The following is a 20457-nucleotide window of genomic DNA, read 5'->3' on the forward strand; positions in this document are numbered from 1 at the left end:
GTCTATACATACATTTTATTAGTGACTGTATACATTTTATTAAGTTCGGTGCCCATTTCATCACAAACATTAAAACACACTCAAGTAAAGATAATATCTCATTTTATTAAAAATGTTTACTATACCTGCAATTAGTAGACAGTGATGCCAGCTAATAAAATATAGTAATTAAAGTTAATTCGATATATTTTTTGTGATGTTGAAATATTTGTTATTTTTGTATTAGGTCACTTGAGTAAATAAATATTTAAATTTACCTGTTGGGTTATACATACAAATATGGCATTTTATTTTTTATTGCTCTGAAATGGGTCAAATTTCCCCCTTTCTTGGTGGTGAACTTTATTAGTAGCAACTAAGGAAATGTAAGAATTCTACGGAATGAAAAATCGGAGTATCAGGCACAGAAGAGCAATCAATTAGAAAATGATCATGAAACAGACACAAAAATTTGAGTCCCGGATATAAAAGGGCTGTAGCGCCACTGACTTATGTTTATTTTTTAAGCAAGCTGTAGTAGTTCTAAAGGGTGAGCTTAAAATGTAATAATAAATATTTAGCATCAAAATAATCTGTTTTCAGGTCGAATGAAGAGTCATCAAGCGAAGAACAGGAAGGCTGTTCGCAAGAAGAGCCGAACCCCGGCACTAGCGATGCCTGAGACATCGCCTCAAGTAGTCCCAGACCACATTTGAGATCTCTTAGACCGCCATGATTTGGACAGTTCCATGGATTAAGGTTATTAGCGATGTCCCATTCGTAGCCTAAACATTGGGGTGTCTAAGCGGAGATCTCAGATTGTGGTCGAAGGCTTCCCCGTGCCAAATCCCCCTCCCCTCGCAATCCCGAATGGCTGGAACTGAATGCGAAGTGGAGTGAATCTACCATTGGAATCACTGTGTGGAACTGAGCAACGCGACATCTATTGCGATAAAAACACGATTTTGTGAAATTAACGGAAAGCGACGAGTCGAATCCGTATTTTGCAAAATTGGTTCCAGTTGGACGTAATTGTTATATAAATATCAATAGCGGTCGATGGTTGTGAAATACGGAATTAGTGTTTTATATGGAAAGTAAAGTTCATATCCTTTTGTACGAAAAATGTTTTTCGGTGTCTGCTAAAAATCGATTTAAATGCAAAATGAACTGACAGCTGAGAGAGATCTATAGAAACATTTTCTGAGACACTGAGGCAATTATATGCAGTTTAAATGTTTACTTCTAAGCTATTATACTTTATAAATGAATTTATTTTAGATTTTATCTTCTATTATACAACTATTTTTCATTATTTATCTCTAAGAACAGACCCGAGTTGATTTTAAGCCGAAACGACTGCAGTAATTACGAATGGTTGGTTAATAGAACCCGGGTTAACAATGACTTGCAATAAAAAATATTCTTTATCTCTATCTTTATGTATTGTAGTGTAAAGGACAGCAATATTATTTACACGTGTTTTCATCAAGTCCCATATCGCTAGGCCCATCTGCATATAATTGTCTAGATACGCTAGTTTCCGTGTGTTCATTTTATTTAAGGTTAATACTCAAAAAGGCAAAAAAAATCCAGTGATAAGAGTGGTGGATGACAAGTGATATTTTATAAGGACTATTTAGTTATAGTGATATAAACCGCGACTCCGCCTAGGCAACTGGTACCAAATGGATCAAAAATTAGATTGACCAATTTTCTGACCTTAAAATATATTTAAGTAGAATCTAAGGTCAGCATCATTTCAATATTTAGCCATATTTTGTTTGGTTGATCTCACTCTATCCACTTAATCGGGAAGACTTAAAATGCGTGCGTGCATTATAAGAAAATAATCTTGTCTTACGAAACAACTGTACATATATCAATCAGCCCGTATCTTTAGATTCGAATTTGGATTGAATCTTATCTTGTATTTAGTTATGATTTTTTTGACTGTTTAAAAATTACTCGATATAATCAATCCCTACGTAATGAATTATGTACAGTTGTTTTAAAAAGATACAAAATATACTTAGGAAGGACAGAATTGACAGTTGAATGACAGCTGTCAGTTAAGACGTTGAAGCAAGACGGTGTTGCATTTTTCAAATGTTAATTCTAACCTTCTAATAGATTTCATAATTCGTTTTAAACCTTTTCAATGATACTGACTTGGACAGCGTCCAAGTCGTGATTACCGCTTAGAAATTTGCTCGATTGTGAAGCTCCTTATTTTCGCGGCATTATCTTAGTCTGTGGTGATTTATATTTGTAATAATATGGTTGTTGGCCCTTTCATTTATCATTGTAAGATGTCCGTCCATAGAATTAACTTACCATTTTCTAATTAAAAGTTTTCAATAGTTCGCTAGTTTAAAGTCTAAAATTCTATTCTAATTATATTATTTACTTCTCGCATCCCAGTTCCCAGGGTGATCAGAAGTTTAAGTTCTTCGATATCAGTATAAATAAGTTGTCTTACTAATTTTGAAAATAACGTTGTGTAGGGTTTCGTAATAAATTCTATATAAATAGGGCCAAACAACCAACCCAATCTGTTGATCTAGGAACCAGCGGTAGACTGCAGAATTATGTTCTATGGCTCTTATTTAGTTAATACAATCTAGTCTGAACACGCTAGCTGCATCGCTTTCGGTATTGAGCCATACCAACCATAAACTCCAGACGTGTCAAACTTGATGATCGATGTGAAGTTTTCGCGTATTGCATAGAGCAAATTGTCTATCGTGCGAGGTTAACTCCGCTTTATATAAATAAGCTATATTCACACCGTTCAAAAAGTTTGACAAGGCCATTTGAATAATATAACATTACTTTCGATCCAAAAGCGATATAGTTAGTTTTATTTGTAAGCTTAAAATATATTAAGTTTTGTAAGCATTTAAGTTGTAACATGTACTTTTAAGGTACTTATTGAAAATCCAATGGATTTTATATTAACAAGGAGACTGGTATGTACTTTATGGTAACTACAGATATGGTCTAAAGTTGTATATGTATTTACATTCCCCTCATATTATGTACTCCATGTGTGTACAGAGTGTTAAAATAAAAACCAATACAGTATTGAGATTTGGGTTTCATTTAACAAAATCAGACATTTTACAGAATAAGAGAACTATTTAGTTCGTATATTTCGGCAAGCACATTTTATATATTATTTATCAAAACACTTATGAAAGAAATAATGCTCAGTACAATGATGGACTGAAAAAATATTCATAACGCAGTAACAATTTGGAAAATTTGAATTTAATACTGTATTTTTCGTAGCAATTTTTAAATAAAATCTTGGACACGCCAGTGCTCCCGCCAAGTCGAAAAAGCGGGCGGATTTTAATATTAAAAATCATCGATTCTTTTATTACTAATAAAGTTAATATCAATAATGAAAGAATCGTAGTCGATTTTTCATCTGCCACCTCCCGACGTTATGCCTGATCTTCTAAAACCCGGACCTTGAATTATTAGGTATATTCGATATACATCGATGTTTACGATGCGATACATTGAATAGATCCGATGCTTTGAAAATGTATTGATATACTCGATGCATTAATGTATTTTTTATAATTTATTCATCAGCACATACAGGTTACATACAATAAAAAGACAACAATACTGCAATGTGCATTTGCATATTCAAAAGGCATACACTCAGCATCTATCAAATTTCACCTAAAATATATCTAAACTAGATAATTTTAATTTCGAGTTTAATTATTCTTAAAACTTTAATGTGTGTTTATAATTTTCACTGTTTATTTTTTTAATTAATAAAACCATGAAATATTTAAGGTTTTTATTTACTAAGTATGGACTAAATAAATTGACCGACTTGCATTACAAGTTAGAATCTCGGTGGATGCGTCATAAAAGGAATTTATGAATTTATTCATGAAATTTCTATCCTTTCATGTTTATGCGTAAATAAAACAACAATTTGATGAACATTTTAATTCATTAAATAAAAAACACCTACACAAGTAGGAGATACTTGACTCTTACAGCTAAGGAACAAATCAAAACTGTTATGGGTACATTTTACTGCATTGTATAAAATTAATTTATCAAATTAATAATAATAACGATAAACATATGTAAGAAACGTTACGATTTTTAGCTTTTAATTTTTATATTTTAACCACATGATTATGTTCTTGCTAGGACGTTCTATTGGGTATAAAATAAAACAAATCCAACGATGTCTAATATTCAGATTTTTTTCTTAAGTCAGCCTTCTGCTACCTTACTATACACAATGAGTACGAGGTATAATCCTATAATTATTAATAAATAATTGAGCTAATTTATTATTAATTCATTTATCCCAGAGGCCGGCTTCTTTCATCTTTGCCTGGAAGTATTTTTCTAATGTGTTTGCGCATCTGAAAAATAAACCATATATAGTAAAATTATCATCACAATCTAATTCTGATATAAATGAAACAAAATAGTTTTTTTTTATTTATGGCAATAGTTATTTTTATACCAGTTTCAAGTAAAAGGACTATACGCGAGAAAAAATAAAGAAACACGTCAAAAGGAACAAAGGGATAAGCTAGTTACAAACATAATATATTTACATAAATATTAAATCTTAATATTATTATTGACTAGCGACCCGCCCCGGCTTCGCACGGGTGCAATGCTGATACTAAATACACTACAGAATATATGTGAACGTTGTATATAAAAATGTGGGTTATCCATAAGAGATAGACATATACCATCAGGGACTTTTCTGTAGACCTTTTCAATGTACAATACTTAGTACATTATTTTGATAAAACTCGTAGGGTTCAGCCTGCCTTTGCAATGTTAGCGGAAAAAATGTAATTATTTACGACATCACATTAGAAACCTCAAAAATAACAGTACTTCTCCACTATTTAATGGATGTTATACATATAAATTACTCTTGAATCACTCTATCTATTAAAAAAACCGCATCAAAATCCGTTGCGTAGTTTCAAAGATTTAAGCATACAAAGGGACAGCGGGACAGAGAAAGCGACTTTGTTTTATAATATGTAGTGATTATGGAAGAAGGTATTATATCACAATAGAGGATAAATAAAAAGGCAGGTCATATTAGGAACAAGAAAAGAAAATATGGTCGAGGTCATCAATATCTTATCCACACTCAAAAATATTACTGTCAACAATACGATAAAATAGTTTTACCTATAATAATCCGTGTCAGGTGAGTTGTAGAGACGACAGTTGGTGAATATTCGTGTCATGTCCGCGATGAACAAACGCCGAGACACGTAATATCGCGCTTTCAGACGTTCCCCCATTGATCGTAAGTCTTTTAAAGATATAAAAACATTACATTTTTTGCATGAAACATATACAATGGAATAACAAATTGGGGCTCTGTCAAGCAATCTCTACCAAGCAAGCCTAGTACGGAAAATGAAATCCAAAAAGTGCATATTAAAATTATAACAATGTAGTCTTATACAATTACAAAAGTTAATCATCGATTACAATATGTACAAAATACAATAAAAATAATATACAAAATTCACGATTAAAGAGATAGAACGGATGGTTAACAGGTTATGTAGAATACTTTAAAAAGGCGTTAGAGAGTTACTATATATAATCTTTTTCACCAAAATTTGTATAAAATTGTATTTTTTTATTAATTATTGTATATTATTAATAGAGGGTAGGTAAACTTAGAAAAATGTTTTTATTGATTAATAATTAATTGACGTAATTTAAGCCCTAGAAAAATATTTTTTATATGTTATATTATATACTATTAAAATCTTTTGAATAATATAAATGTTATAGTCAATAAGCAACTTACCCATTGGATACTTAATGTGGTCGTAGTAGTCCGGTACCTCGGCTTTGTCTACCGGCTTGAGGAATGGCCAAGCGGCGCCGTGGTTTTTAACCTAAAAAAATATATAAATAAAATTAAGTACTACCCGCAAAAGTTAACTAGGCACCTCGCCAAGTGTCAAATCAGGTACCAAGTTGATTTTTGCGTGTGGTAACTTGCAAGACAACAAGAAATACTTTTAATACAGCTGGTTCCACAGTCTTAAAACGGACGGATTTTGCCCCGACGTCCGATTATCATGGGAATGGTCAATATTTATCCATATGCTCTGAGTTTCTACAATAAAAACACGTGTTTTGATTTTGTTTTCACTATACATGTGTATTTTATATGTGCGTCTGAATTATAAACAGAAGTGATTTACTTAAATTGAATATTTAAATCAAAACTAATTAATATTAGAAAATATTTTGTGAAAAAACTGTGCCAATCAACCATACTAAGTGCTTCAATACAATTGACAAATTATTATTTCAAATAATTCACACTATAATATTATAAATATAAATACACAGTGAACAGAGGTTCCATTTCTGTTTTGTTGGTAGCATTTTTTCCTCAACTTAATGAGCGATTTAGTGGGCAACTTCATTCTGTTAATTTTGTGTCACATAAATATCACTCTCATCAATATTTCATAACGCACCTAAACAAGTATAATTTCAAAATAGAGAAAACTTACATCAGTCCAGCCGATCTTGAGTTATAAGTGGTGTAACTAACGCGACTTTGTTTTATATATTTATAGCTGTATATAATTACCGCGTGCATTATATTCCTAAGTGGTGCCGGGTCTGCATCAGGCTGAGGTTCGGGGGCCGCGCGAGATGCCCGCCATCCCGCTTCCCGGAGTCCAGGGATCACTTCTATTGGTATACTGCGTACCTATAAACAAATTAAATTAACGAATTTCTTTAGAAAATTTAAATACTTGTTATAAATTTATTTAAATAAAACAAACAGTAATATTGGCCTAGAGGCTTCAGTGTGCGACTCTGATCTCTAAAGTCGTAGGTTCGATCTCCGGCTGTAGACCAAAGAAGTTTCTATGTGCTTTAAGATTCGCTGGAACGCATATAAGCCGGCTTGTCTTAGACCCAAATAGTTTACGGTGTCAGGCACAGGAGGCCGACCACCTACTTGCCTTTTAGATTGACGTATGATAATGAAACAGATATAGAAATCTGAGTCCCAGACCTAAAAAGTTGTAGCTTTGTTTTTTTTTATACTTAAACTAATTCAAACCCCAACTAAACTCTCTATACATAATAAATTAATCGTCGAATAGCACCATTTTAACGCACGGCCGTCATCAATAACGGTTTCCTACAGTCGCACATTGTACCTAACATTATTACCAATTCGTATTCCACCATCACATAATTTCATCTATTGATAAAAACCCAACGTACGCATGTCTCTTTTCATCATAGCATAAACACAATTAGACAAAAAGAGACGACTAGATTTTATATTTACAATTATAAGTGCGGCAACGTTCATTTGAAGCTGGTAAATTCGATAATCTAGTCGTCTTTTTCTGTCAATTTGTGTTTATGCTATGATAAAAAGGGACACATCTATTTATTATGAAAAATTTAGAAATAAGTTTTTAAATACTATACAAACGATTTACTACTTTTTTAGGCCAAGTTTTAACAAAATGTATTGAAATCTAAAGAAAAAAATTAACTACAAACGCCAAGAATTAGGATTATCTATTTATAATTATTGTAAGAATTGTTACTTTATATTATCGGAAAAAAATAAGTAGAAATATATCGAAAAATATCTCGTTAAATTAAATGAAAAAAAAAGATTTCTTGTGAACTTACCCCTTCTTTGAAACAAGTCAGCCCCGGATGTATTTTCCTCACTTCTTTTTGTCTCATATCAATTAGCTTCTTTACAATCTGAAATTAATAAGTATTCGTTATTTCGTACGGTTAACTAAACTTTTCAATCGTGGGGTCTGGGGTTGAATTTCGTAATAACAATATAAATAAATGAAATAGCTGAAAGTTAAAATCACAAACAAAGACACACATACGAAAAAAATTCTTTAAATCAGAAAAAATAGGAATAATTAGTTTAAATCACCACCAAAGACGGAATTAAGATAAAAAAAATTATGTTTGAAATAACAACCTGAAATTAATAACTGTGCATACGAGTGTGTAATTTTTTTTAAATAAAAATAGTGTGATGAACTTGCATTCCAGAATGTCAAATATAAATCTAGTTTCAAGAGCTGTCAAACCATTTTTTCTGTATGAAGTTTGACATATTTGACAGCGCTCTAGAGATTGTGATCCACAAAGAATATTTGTGGTTCATAATCTCTAGAGCGCTGTTGTCTAGGCGACTTTGGTTGCCTACGCGTTAGTATCGTAATCCGTAAATAGTTACTAATATCAATAGTTAAAGAACTTTCATAGAACATAGTGTGTTGCCAGCTTATTTAATTAAGCATAAAATTTACACTGCGAAAAAAAAATGTATTTTTATTTTTTAAAATTATTTTATTCGTTTTAAAAGTATAGTTTACCTCCTTTTGCCGCCTTATAACAGAAGTGAATTTGGTGTACACTATCCTAGGATTTAGTTCGCAGTGCATCAAAGTGGCGCCCTCGTAGTCCTTTATATACCCTTGGTACATCGCTCGTGGTAGTTTTATGTCCTTACTAAAACCTTGTTTCTTAAAATAACCTGAAATAATAGAAATAGTATTGCGGTATAAATTCAAAATATATTTGATTTATTAAACAACACAGTACAGAAATTGCAGTAGTTGCAGTAGTTGAAACTACAGTATAGAAATTGATTATAGTGTTTAGAATTTAATCTGAAAAACAAATCCAAAATAGATGTTAAATACAATAAGTTAAATGCCTTATATATTAATTTATATGAGTGTCTACATTATATAACGTACATAATAAATAAATATTAAATACCAAAGTCATAGATTACAGATGTAAATTAAAAAAAATCTATGTTATTTGGAAATAATTTTATTAAGCTCTTCATTACAGTCACTTTGGTTGATCGCCTAGGTTCGGATCCACTGAAGCAAGCTTTCGAGTTGGAACTTGGAAGGTAAAGAAACTGGATACTTTAAAGAAATATCAGAGAAACGCACAAATGTCTCATGCCCCATTATCAACTTACCAATAGCAAATTCATCGGCGAAGGTCAAAAAATGCAAAATATTGTTTCGTATGTGATAATCCTTGAGATGATTCATGAGATGGGTTCCGTAGCCTTTCACCTGCTCGTTAGATGTCACTGCGCAGAATACCACTTCGCTGAATCCCTACAAAGATAATTACTTTTTAAGGTACATATTTAAGTTAACGTTAGATGTATTATAGGTAAGTAAGAAATATTTTTTTCAATTTTGTGTTATTTATCGCTTAATATTGTTCATTTTTGGTTATTTTCTACTTTGTGATACATGGTAAAAAATCAGCTAAGTATATAAATTATATACATTAGAAAACCAGCCCGACAAATAATGTTAAACCTACGTCCATAATAAAATACGAATGTTAATGTCAAACTCGAAAAAAATTTAATTAAAATCGATTCAGCTGTTTAGCGATTAAAAATAGTGGTGAAGAGTTTCTTGCCAGTTTTTCTTGCCCCGCTCTACGCCCTTGACTTGCGAACTTGTAGATAAATAGATAATGTAAATTTAGAATCAATTTAACTTATACTGTTGTATAACTGTTTACCTATATTAATAAAGTTATTTTGACTTTGAGTTTCAGAGATTAATTACATACACACAGATTATATATATTAAATTATTTAATTACTCACTTGTGAATGGAAAGTTCTAAAGCAAATGCCTCCAATTGGTCTCCCTTCTTTAATTAAAGCTAATGTTTTGTGTTTTCTGCAAAAAAATTAAATCAGAATTTTTAACCGACTCCAAAAAGTACGCTAAATATCGTGAGTGTCAAACAAAGGAAAATTGAGATGATAATTTTGTTTGGTTTATAATCAAACTTAAAATTAGGAAATTGTAGTTCAAATTTCATTGATAATTTTTAAATAAACCAACTCTGAAATTATTCTAATTTTTGTCAACTAAATTCTTAAATAATTATTAATCTATCAAAATAATTATTAAAAGTAAAATACATAATATTAAAATACCACAGATAAATTGAGAAACAAAAAATGTTTTTTAATATCAACTGTTTGATTTTGACAGATCTCAACTCAAACGTCGAGTGCTGTCAACTGTCAAATACTTACGGATCAAAAACCAATTGCGATATATATTCTTTCGTCATTTCTGGAAGCTGATGCGAAAAGACATTATGTAGACCTGCAACCACATTTTATTTAATTGCTTTAAAAGCAGATTTCTACTGCAAAATTATATATTAAAAATACAATGGAATGTCTATATCTCGCGAAACTCGTTAAGTCGAAATCCTAATATAATATAAAATATATTACCACATATTACCGCTAAACCCCTAAATACGCGGTATCTCGAATTATTTACCTACGATGTATTGTTTATGAATATTTATATTCTATAACTCGAATTTCAAAAAAGATTCTCCGTCAGTCGTTTACTACAACTACAGTTTACTAAATTCATATGTTCAAACTATTATACTATAAAACCTAGGTAAGTTAAAATGTTATTCAACTTCTAATCTACAAACCGAAAAATACACTTAGAATCGCGCCTCAGTAATATCAGTAGTTACCTATATCGTATATATCTCGAAGTTCTTGTTAAGTCAAAAACTCGTTTGCAAAAAAACTTGTTTTTTTTGCATTTTCCTTGACATTCGAGTTCTATAGATTCTAACTTCTTGGATACAAAAAGTGTTCTCGGGATTTACTGCGTCTACGCAATATATTAAATATGTCTTACATATTTCATGTGATGTGTGACATTTGAGAGCAAAAATCAAATATTTCAATGAATTAACTTTAGAATAGTTAAGTTTTTTTAAATGGCGCTTCTACTGACAAGTAGACACTAGATAACTTTATTAGCTTGGTGATTTTAACCGATTGTACACAGCTTATCCGGAGCCGGATATATTCGGCAGTCGGCTGATCGATTTTAGAAAAATCATTGTTGCCTCTCTTGGAACCAAAATCACTGTTTTGCTGATGATTTTTTTTTGCTTAACTAAAAATTTCTGGTAATTATATTTTATTGTGTGCTTATTTTATCTTGTATATGTTTTAATTGTAATTTTAATTTTAGATGGAAGATTTTATAAAATATGCCGTACATTAACTATGTCGTAAACATAATAAATAAAAACTTTTGTACCGTACAAAGTCTATGCGCCCCAGTGCTACAGCTAATAGTGTTACAGATAGTAAATTAAAAAATAAATACCTATAAGCCATAGCATAGTCTGTTTATTAACAGGTCCAGTAAGGGAGTTTCCAATCACATGGAACTCGATCAACTTGCGCTGTTCCTCTACTTTGGCCGCCTCGTCGCGTGGTGCTTGCATTTGAAATAGCGCCTGCCAAACACATTTTAAGAATATTACTTTCTGTATTCCTTATATTCGGTTAAAGCATGCCATCTTCAATAAATAGACAATGCTGAAAATTATTTTGGATCTAGCCGTTGGTTCCCGTCTGAAATATGGCGTTCGACAGAGGACAGAGTTAATACAATATGTATATATTAAAAATATACATTTTATTAGCTATAATACATTAAATTAACTATAATAATGTAATATATTTAACGGCGTCTTAAATAAAAATAAAGTAATTTAAGAATATTATTTTTATTTCATTTTTAATACTTTTATATATTAGTTGAATTTTTTGAGCACAAGCGTGTTTATTATAAATACTTACTTGATCTTATTACTGAGACGAGATACTATTATCTGTACATAGTCTATACTAACCTAAGATAATCTGGAGATAGCCCACATAGATAAAAAATTATCACTTATCGCAATATTGCTCTGGACCACTCGGGCAAATCAAAACCCTTTTTTATGAATAAAATACAAACTTGTTTAGTATTCACGAAATTGTAAGTATTTATTCTACGGAAATTATTTTGTACTACTTGTTTACCTAATTTTACTTTCCTGAATTATAAAGAGTATTAGTTTAGATTGTAATTCTACCAAATAAATTAAGTTAATCCGACAGCTTGAAAAAAAAATAAAGAGAGGTCAGAAAGTCATAATATTTGGTGGTGTCTAACGTATACCTTTACGATGTTTTCTTTCATCGTTAGAGCGATTGTTAAATGCGCACACAGAAAGAAAGTCCGTTGGTGCACAGCCAGGGATCGAACCTACGACCTCAGGGGTGGTAGTCGCACGCTAAAGCCACTAGGCCAATACTACACGATATCGCTAATATATTTTTATACTCACATCGGGTCCACACATGTAGTTTGGATCAGAAATGGTTGCTACAATTTCAGCGACAGTTCGCTCGCTGACGTCATCGCTCTCTTCCACTCTCCGTCTCTTTCCCCCGACAGAGACATCCGAACCTGAACGCTTCAGGTTCTCTTGTTTTATTGTTCCTATATAAAGTGAGTTAACGTTAACAGTGACTATGGAAACTTTAAATCAAGAAATAAGGTTGCATTTCCTTTTTGATTTTTCATTTATAAGGGCTTGTAGTAAGAAATAGGTATTTCTGTAATTTATGTAATCAAATTCCTTTTAATATTTAAAATAATTAAACCGGACCATTTTGATGTAAAAAAATCTTCCGAAAAACGTCCATTGCCTATACATTTATATCATAATAAATTTCACTGTATTAAACATAATAAAATAACATATATAAAAAACGCAAACCGCATTATTTTAATTTACATTATGTACTTATAATTTTCATTATTAAATGCGACTTATGTAGATCCTAAGTCTAATCTGTATGAAACATGGAAATAATGATATTTGTTAGTAAAGCGTTATATTAATGAATATGGATACGAATAATATTCCGCATGATATATGTACCTGACGAAAGCGACACCGTGGTAAAGCCATCTTTGCTTTCTCCTGTCGCGGTGACGCGTTCGAATTCACCGCGTTTCCCAGCTGATAACAATGGTTTAACATTACAATTACTTCAATATCTCTCTTATTTAAAGCAAGCTGGTAGATGAAGTGACTATTAAACACATTGGTTATTTATTATGTTATTTGAAATTAGTACGTAATAAAAGTTATACATATACCCTATTAAAATTCATATAGTAGGTATATTGTAAAAAATATTTTCATTTCTATACTTTATGTGTGTGTTAAAATGATACACATTTTAGAGTAAGCTGTTGGATATACAAGACAAGAGTGAAAAGCGATGAAATGTGTTAGAGAAAGCAATGAGAAATAAGTAATGAATATCTATTAAAGGCTTTCAATATATGGAATTGGCTAGGTACAAATTTGTGTCTGGATCTTTGATTTATTGGCCTGCATTCCAGCAAGACAATCCAAATCATAATATCAATCAAATGATAATAATGATAGAAACAAAAGTACTGATTAGTTTTTAATGAGCGATATATGTATCAGTTTATAGTGCATTACTTAAGGAATAGAAATGACACAATGATGTCCCTTATTTTTCGGAAAAATTTATTAGTCAAGTAGTAGTTAGTAAGTGATTGTCAAACATTCAAAAATAGAATGGAATATTTTTTTATAAATTTTTATTCGAAATTTAAAAATAATGTGCCAGTGATAGATCTTTGGGACCTATAAATTTTTATTCGAAATTTAAAAATAATGTGCCAGTGACAGATCTTTGGAACCAATTACGGAATAACGTTGATGCCTCAAACTTGGAGTCGCATGGTCCAAAAGTTAATACACTAGTCGAGATTGTGTTTTTATAGGGAAAAGTATGTTGAAAGTTGGTTGTTAGACGTATGAGGACAAGGTTGACAATTAACAAGTCTAAATACAAATTGACAAGCTGATAAAAGATATAAAAATAACTTACGTGTTTTATCCAATATAGTCTGCAAGTGGTTGGAGGGCATCTGCTTAAACTCCGGGTCCCAGATGGGAGAGTTTGCGCTGAAGATCTCCTCTTCCAACAATCCAAGGAACCTTGGAAAGTGGTTTAGCACTAAAACCTGGTTAAAAGATAACCAATAACCATTTAATAATTAAATAAAAAAAACTGCGACCGTACAAAGTACACAAGTCAGAAGTAAAACTTCTTAGTAAAATAAATAAAAAATCTGAGTTTACTGTACAATACGTTATGCGAGAGAATTTAAATTTAAAGTTCTAAAACGAACTACTAAATGAATACAACAACGTTTTTTCCATTCATATTTCTCGATCACCCTTTCTCAATCTCTCTCAATCGCTCCCTCCCTTTTCTTAAACAGAACGTGCCGTAAAAATTTTGCCCTCATGCGGCTAGAGAAGTTTCACTTCGAAAATACTGTCATTGTCATCAAAAATGATTTATAAATGTTTGCATTTTAAAATAATAAAATAGCGAAATTAGAGAAAACTTTCCTTTAACGTAGATTAATCAATCAAAGCTTTTTATAAATTTGTCGATTATTTAAATGATTCTAATCTTTGGAATAGATTTGCTACAGTCCATGGATGACCCAAAACTTGGCGATTAAAAAGAGTGGCGGAGCGTTCTTGCCCGCTCTATACCCTTGACTTGTACTAAATGTAAATTTAGAATCAATTGTAACATTTTCTGTTGACTTTTATAAATGTCCATGTTTACCTATATGTATAAAATTATTTTGTGTTTGAGTTTGTATTGGATTTTTTAAGCTTTATTTAAATATACTGTCCTATATCACAATCACCTAAAATGTTGTCAATTAATTTGATACCTTTACTCCTTTGTGTTTAAGATTTATTTTACAATGCAGAAAATAAGTAATTTTGACAATCAGTGTTCGTTAGTTCCATGCATCTGTTGTTAATTGTATTCTTAACAAAATTTTTATCTCAGTATAAATTGTTAATTTTAACTAGTTCTAAATTATTATAAATACATAATTAATATAATTGTGGATGAAATTAGAGCCGTGACAGGTGGCACTTGGACCCGAACTGCCGAGGTCAGAAACTTATGGTGGCAATTGGAGGAGGTCATTGTCAACAAAAAGCAAACAGACAAGATTTTGACGTGACAACGTCTTATAAATTGGTTTGCCGGGTGACACTCCAGGAAACTGCGTTACGCTCCGCTCACGTTATGCGCTCACAATGAGAGCGAGTGAGAGGCACGCGTCCCTTCCACTCGGGCATGGTTAGCCCGCCTAAGAGCGAGAGAGACAGACATAAAAAGTTATTCAGTAGCTTAAAGTATTTCATCCTTCTTCCTACTATACGAATGAATATTCACATTAAAATATTATTATTATTATTATTAATTATTATTATTTTACCACTCGAAGTCGTTGTCATGTAAAACTTTCGCCCATATACCGACTTTACAGGCAACCAATTTTTTTGAGGGAATGGAAATATCTATATTCAAATTATTCTTTCAATACAAAACATGTATATTCTAGATTAAGTAAAATACCATCTTGTCTGAATAAAGGCTTATATTATTATTAGTTATAAATTAAAAGAAATTAAATATAACTACTCAATTACACTTACTCTTTTCTCTGGTGGCATTCTATCTCTTTCCGAATGGCACTTGTCCATTAATTGCCTACACACAGACTTGAAGACTGCTCTGAGGAGAGTCCTTCCGAATACCAAAGAGGTATCATAGTGGGGTAGGGAGTCACAGAATGCTGGCACATGGCAGAATACGAGCCATCTGAAATTATACTCTCGGTTAAAACTGGGAAATATTTTTCTAAACAAAAATCTGTCTTAACAATTTTCACTAATACTTAGGTTGATTTTGTATCTCACTTTTTTTACAACCAAGGAGAAGGATAAAATATAGAATAAAATCTAGTAAAAACTGAGTGCAATGGACATTATGTTGCTATTCTAGTGCCCTAGAATAACCACCTAAATTAAATATAAATTAACAGTGTAGCCTTACGGAAAACCAAAGACAAAAGATAATAGAGATGTCTAAAACTATGAGAATAATTAAGAGAGAGAAAATCAGGTGGAATTCATATCAAATTTTAAAGTACTAATAATAAAAATATAGGTATCATAGTAGAGGTATTAAAAATCTTCTACTATATATAACATTTAGTGATAACAGTAGCATTTTCTAATGTTATAAGGGAATAACTATAGAATAACTTAAAAAAAAATGATATATAGATTTAAAGAAAATACCTTGTATAGTTAATCTGGTAGGCGGAAATATCTTCTGGGTTTGAAACTTGCTGAAAAAATAATGATAAGAACCTATAAAAATGACTTCAAATTTATTTAATCAAAGCAAAATTTTTATCAAACCTTGGAAAGCAGCATTCACTTAATTTAATTGTCTATGAAAATGAAAATTTCATGTCATAGTAGTTCATTACAATAGTTTGCTTCAGGTAAATATCTTGTAGTTAATGATATGGTAAAATAATCTTAAAAGAAAATATATTACCAATTTCCGGACACTTGGTGTTTCAAAATTCCAGTGGTTGAAGCAGTGCAGGAACATTTTAGCTAAGTCATACATAGTCTGCCATTCTCTTTGAGGTAGTGCGTTGAATTTGTATAGAACAAAATTGGTGATAGCTCGTGCTATAGATGGCTTCTCAAATGGAGGCTGCCCTAATGGTCCATCTATTTGAGGCTCAGAGCGAGTAAGAATGCATTTTCTTAACAGCTGTAATAGAAAACATAGTAGTTAGGGAGATAGTTTCATTGTAATTTCAATTAATATTAAAAGTAAAAAAGGCTTCAAATTCTGGAAACCATCTCACATAGCTAAATGTCAGTATAACACAACAAATTTCAAAATTAATAAAAGTAAATTTAATTAATTTTAATATTACCTTAAATAAAAAGTAATAAACTCTCTTAGTGTCTTGATCATCCTCTCGGTGCATAGACATGAATATATTCTCAACATCAACTACAGCCGCTAACAGCCTATTTATTTCAGCACCTGATAATCCTTGAAGTTGGGTAACATGCTTTTCTGAAATTAAATATAAACTTATGTACCAGAAAAATCAAGATTGTTGTATTTCTAGTATCTTCAGATATTCAATGAAGTTGAATCTATAGTTTGTCAATATAATTGTGTATACCTAATATATGGTTACAATTTCTACAGGGATCTGTAAAGTTAGCTAGTGGCTGATTATCAGTTCTGGCATTTGCTCTCACTGTCTGCTGAGCTGCAGGAGTCTTCCAACCATTGCAGTTACATTCAGGCGTCTATAAATAATAAATTGCTTTTTTCATTATTATTACTAGTTGCAAGTAAAAAAAGGTGTTAAGTAAATAATAAATTATCAAAATTGATTGATCTTTACTCCTTACCTGACAGGCAGAATAAATTGCTAATTTTAACAATTTCTTGTTATGCGGCCAATTGTAAACTTGCAGCTTTCGCTGCTGTATTCTTTGCAAATTTGACTGCCTAGATGCCTGTCCCTCGCTGCTTGCAGGTGTTGCAGCATTACTTGATGACCCATCATCAGCACTTGCACTTGTTGTGGCTTGATTACAAATATAATATTAAGAATACAATTAATTGTTGAGTAATTTAAGTAGCGGGGCAATATCAATAAACCAAACAGAATATCGCCATCTTGACCATTAATATCACAGTAAAATCCTTCTCCTAGTGCACATTTCATGGAATTAAAGATATTTATATGTTTATTTATTTTATTAGAGAAGTACTTTTTAATCGTTAGCCTTAACATTATATTTTAATTCATTTATTGGCCTATTATTTATATGCAGCACTTTAGGGAGTGGCGTTGTTATTTGATAAGTGAAGAAAGTGGTTCTATTATTTTGTTTATTTACCTTCGTGAGCGTGTGTTTGCGCTGAATCCGCGTCTGCCCCAATCGGTATAGCGTTTATGTCATCTGTCAACGGCGTCGACATTTTAGCGAAAAAGATTTTTAATATTCTCTTCTACTGATCAAAATAGAGGCACATGATAGAATTATAAAATAATTATTGAACGCACTAATGTTTTTACGAAACTGTTCCACCAATTGAACGAAAAATAAGAAATCAACACGACATGCAGTGAAGAACTTGATAAAAAGTTGCTCCTTAATCGTTGGTGTCACGGGTAGTGAATGACAATTGACACAGGAGTTGTCATCTATTTTAATCTGTCACTAGAGCAGGATCAATATTATAGACTATAAATAACATTCAGTGATTTTTTTTAATAAAATATCCTTAAATATACACCCCTTTAGTAAAACATATTATAGAGAATTTATTCTTTCATTTACAGTAACAGTTTCTGAAATTCTTAATACATCGAGAATTCATGAGAAATTGCAATAAAGTGGGAGAGGATGTCTTGTCAGATAGTTGGATTAGGACAACAAGAGAAAGAACATTAAATAATAATAACAAAACAACAAAAAATATCATATCTACATATTTTGCTGAAAGACGACTTTATTTTCTAAAAATTAATTGTCCCGTTTTAGAATTGAACTGACTGAAATGTGAAAGAAAATACCCTCTTGCCCGTTGACCTCTTAATTCATACAAAAATACAGTGTATAAACTATAAAAAACATCTAATATAATAGATCTGATATGAGACTTTTTTAAATTACATATTCGAATTGCTCACAGAAACAATGCAGTACAAAGTACAAACATCTTTTGGGTAAACGAAATCAGTAGTTTTAAAGTTTTACAAAATGATTTAAGAATGATATATGTACTATCAAGCAATAAACTAATATATTATACGTAGGTATTATTAATGGCAGATGTATGTGATTACAAATCTTCTAAATAGCAGGATCAAAATTCATCATTGCGTATAAAATCGTTTAAGGCGCGATAAAAGTTCGTTGGTGGTTATTGAAGGCACGTTCAAATGTATGTAAAGGAAAACTTTTTTGTAGCTGGGTCAATTTAATCATTAAAAACATGAGCTTATAACTAACATAATATAATGAAGAGTACACTACGCTGGATTATGTAAAAACTAACATGACTTATTCAAGGGTTCTTAAATCTAATTGATACTTATGTTACATATAAGACATTATCGGAAACGAGAACGTTATATCACAATTTATGAGTGTGGGAAAAACGAATGGGATCATTTTGGCTTTAAGTGTGCAATGATTGCTAACATTTCGTTTGCGCTTCTAATTATTTAATAAAATATATGAAGCGCGCGATTTAGGTTTCATAACTATATACAAAATATTATTCCATTATATCCAAAATACACCACCACAAACAACTTCGCTCTTTTTCTATCACCCTTTTAGGTAAACCTACTCTATCGAAATTCAATGGAAAAGGACTTATTGTGACATATTGGACAATCTTGTTCTGAATTCGTAAGTGTATCAGTCCCTTTTGTTTGATCTTGGAAATCTGGCTTGTGATAGGATTATATTCATCCGCTTAGTTTTAATGGTATTAAAAAAGGAGTATCCCATTTCGTCGGAACATTTTATCGTATGAGTAAAAACCAGAGAATGGCTTTTGTAATTTAATTCGAATTTTAAATTTTATTAATAATCATGGACGATGGTATTCTATTTAAAGTGATTTTTATTGATATCAGTTATTAAAGTATGTAAGTAGGTATCGAATAAAAACATACTTTCTTATTAAAATCAAAAGGCTAAAACTGAAATATCTTTTGAATTTTTTATACATTAATTTTACCTCTTTAAGATAATACTATTTTCTCATTCAAATTTGGGTTATTTAAGCCATAAATTTAAACAAATAAGTTTTTACATAACAATACCTTGAAAAGAGAAATTAATGATTGCTCTGTCAGGATCCTATTACGAAGTCAAATTGTATGGCTGATTGCTAATTGCTCGTTAGGCAATATGTTCAGCGAAGGAGATATTTAGATTGATCTCTTGGGACACCACACCCTTTTTAGGTATATAACACGAAATGGTATATAAGGTTTTTGTAATAACAAAACGTATATATAATATATAAACGCATTACTCCACGAGTTAGTCTCTTTTCGGTTATTAGCTAACGCGTGCGAGCATGAGTAATATTATACTGATATATATTTTTGTATCAGAAGCTCCATGAAATACTAGTTTTAAAAGGTCATCTACGGTAGCTAATAACACAGCTTTGCATAGTTTTATACTACTTTATGGTGTCTTTATGACTTTTGTATTTAAGTAAATAATTATTCCGTTTCCAAGGGTTTCCAAATCTTACAAGTAGGAATGAAAATATACTTAAAATGGAAAAAAAACATACGCAGCGGTTTTCTAATGTTTCTAACACATTATGTTTTTATTGAATAATGTTTAATATAATTAAATGAAAAAATAAATAATTTCCTTAAGACACGTTAAATAGTAAAGACAGGACACAGGATTACACATTTACTAAATTATAATGTCTTCGTCTTTTGAAGTATATTTTCCCTAATGGCTATATAAACTTATCTTGAAAGGGAAGCATTTTATTCAATTTATTGAAATTACAGG

At 31.1% G+C, this 20457-nt stretch overlaps 2 protein-coding genes across 9 annotated transcripts in view; one reads left to right on the top strand and one right to left on the bottom strand.

Moving 5' to 3' along the window:
* LOC110999394 (protein goliath-like) overlaps positions 1-3070 on the top strand; it is a 56245-nt gene extending 53175 nt beyond the window's left edge. For all 6 annotated transcript variants that reach the window (XM_045628739.1, XM_045628742.1, XM_045628743.1 and 3 more), the window contains exon 12: positions 583-3070. In XM_045628739.1, coding sequence (XP_045484695.1) covers positions 583-661 — 79 coding nt within the window. In that variant the 3' untranslated portion in view covers positions 662-3070. The remainder of the gene's footprint in view (positions 1-582) is intronic.
* An 866-nt stretch (positions 3071-3936) lies between these two features.
* LOC110999395 (histone acetyltransferase KAT2A) lies at positions 3937-18065 on the bottom strand. 3 transcript variants are annotated; one of them, XM_045628738.1, is made up of 20 exons: positions 17797-18065; positions 17302-17480; positions 17067-17196; positions 16809-16954; positions 16415-16639; positions 16150-16199; positions 15502-15667; positions 13853-13988; positions 12862-12942; positions 12262-12416; positions 11247-11379; positions 10130-10202; positions 9689-9764; positions 9035-9179; positions 8412-8572; positions 7699-7767; positions 6626-6748; positions 5825-5915; positions 5188-5314; positions 3937-4388 (listed from the first exon to the last, which is right to left on the bottom strand). In XM_045628738.1, exons 1-20 carry the CDS (start codon positions 17876-17878, stop codon positions 4322-4324), a joined length of 2415 nt encoding a protein of 804 aa, XP_045484694.1. In that variant the 5' UTR covers positions 17879-18065; the 3' UTR covers positions 3937-4321. The 3 variants fall into 3 exon arrangements, with proteins under 3 accessions (XP_045484694.1, XP_022124114.2, XP_022124116.2); XM_022268422.2 differs by having other exon boundaries at positions 3938-4388; positions 7699-7776; XM_022268424.2 differs by lacking the exon at positions 12862-12942 and having other exon boundaries at positions 3939-4388; positions 7699-7776.
* Between the last annotated feature and the right edge of the window lie 2392 nt (positions 18066-20457).

The sequence above is a fragment of the Pieris rapae genome, chromosome 6 (genome assembly GCF_905147795.1).
Source record: "Pieris rapae chromosome 6, ilPieRapa1.1, whole genome shotgun sequence".
NCBI lineage: Eukaryota > Metazoa > Arthropoda > Insecta > Lepidoptera > Pieridae > Pieris > Pieris rapae.

What these genes read in the sequence shown, in the direction of transcription:
- LOC110999395 (XM_022268422.2), bottom strand. Translation starts at nt 17,878, where the DNA reads ATGTCGACGCCGTTGACAGATGACATAAACGCTATACCGATTGGGGCA. An exon ending in TTAGAACTTTCCATTCACAA is followed by an intron (nt 9,180 to 9,688) that starts GTGAGTAATTAA and finishes TTATCTTTGTAG; the next exon opens with GGATTCAGCGAAGTGGTATT. An exon ending in TTATAAGGCGGCAAAAGGAG is followed by an intron (nt 7,777 to 8,411) that starts GTAAACTATACT and finishes TATTAATTTCAG; the next exon opens with ATTGTAAAGAAGCTAATTGA.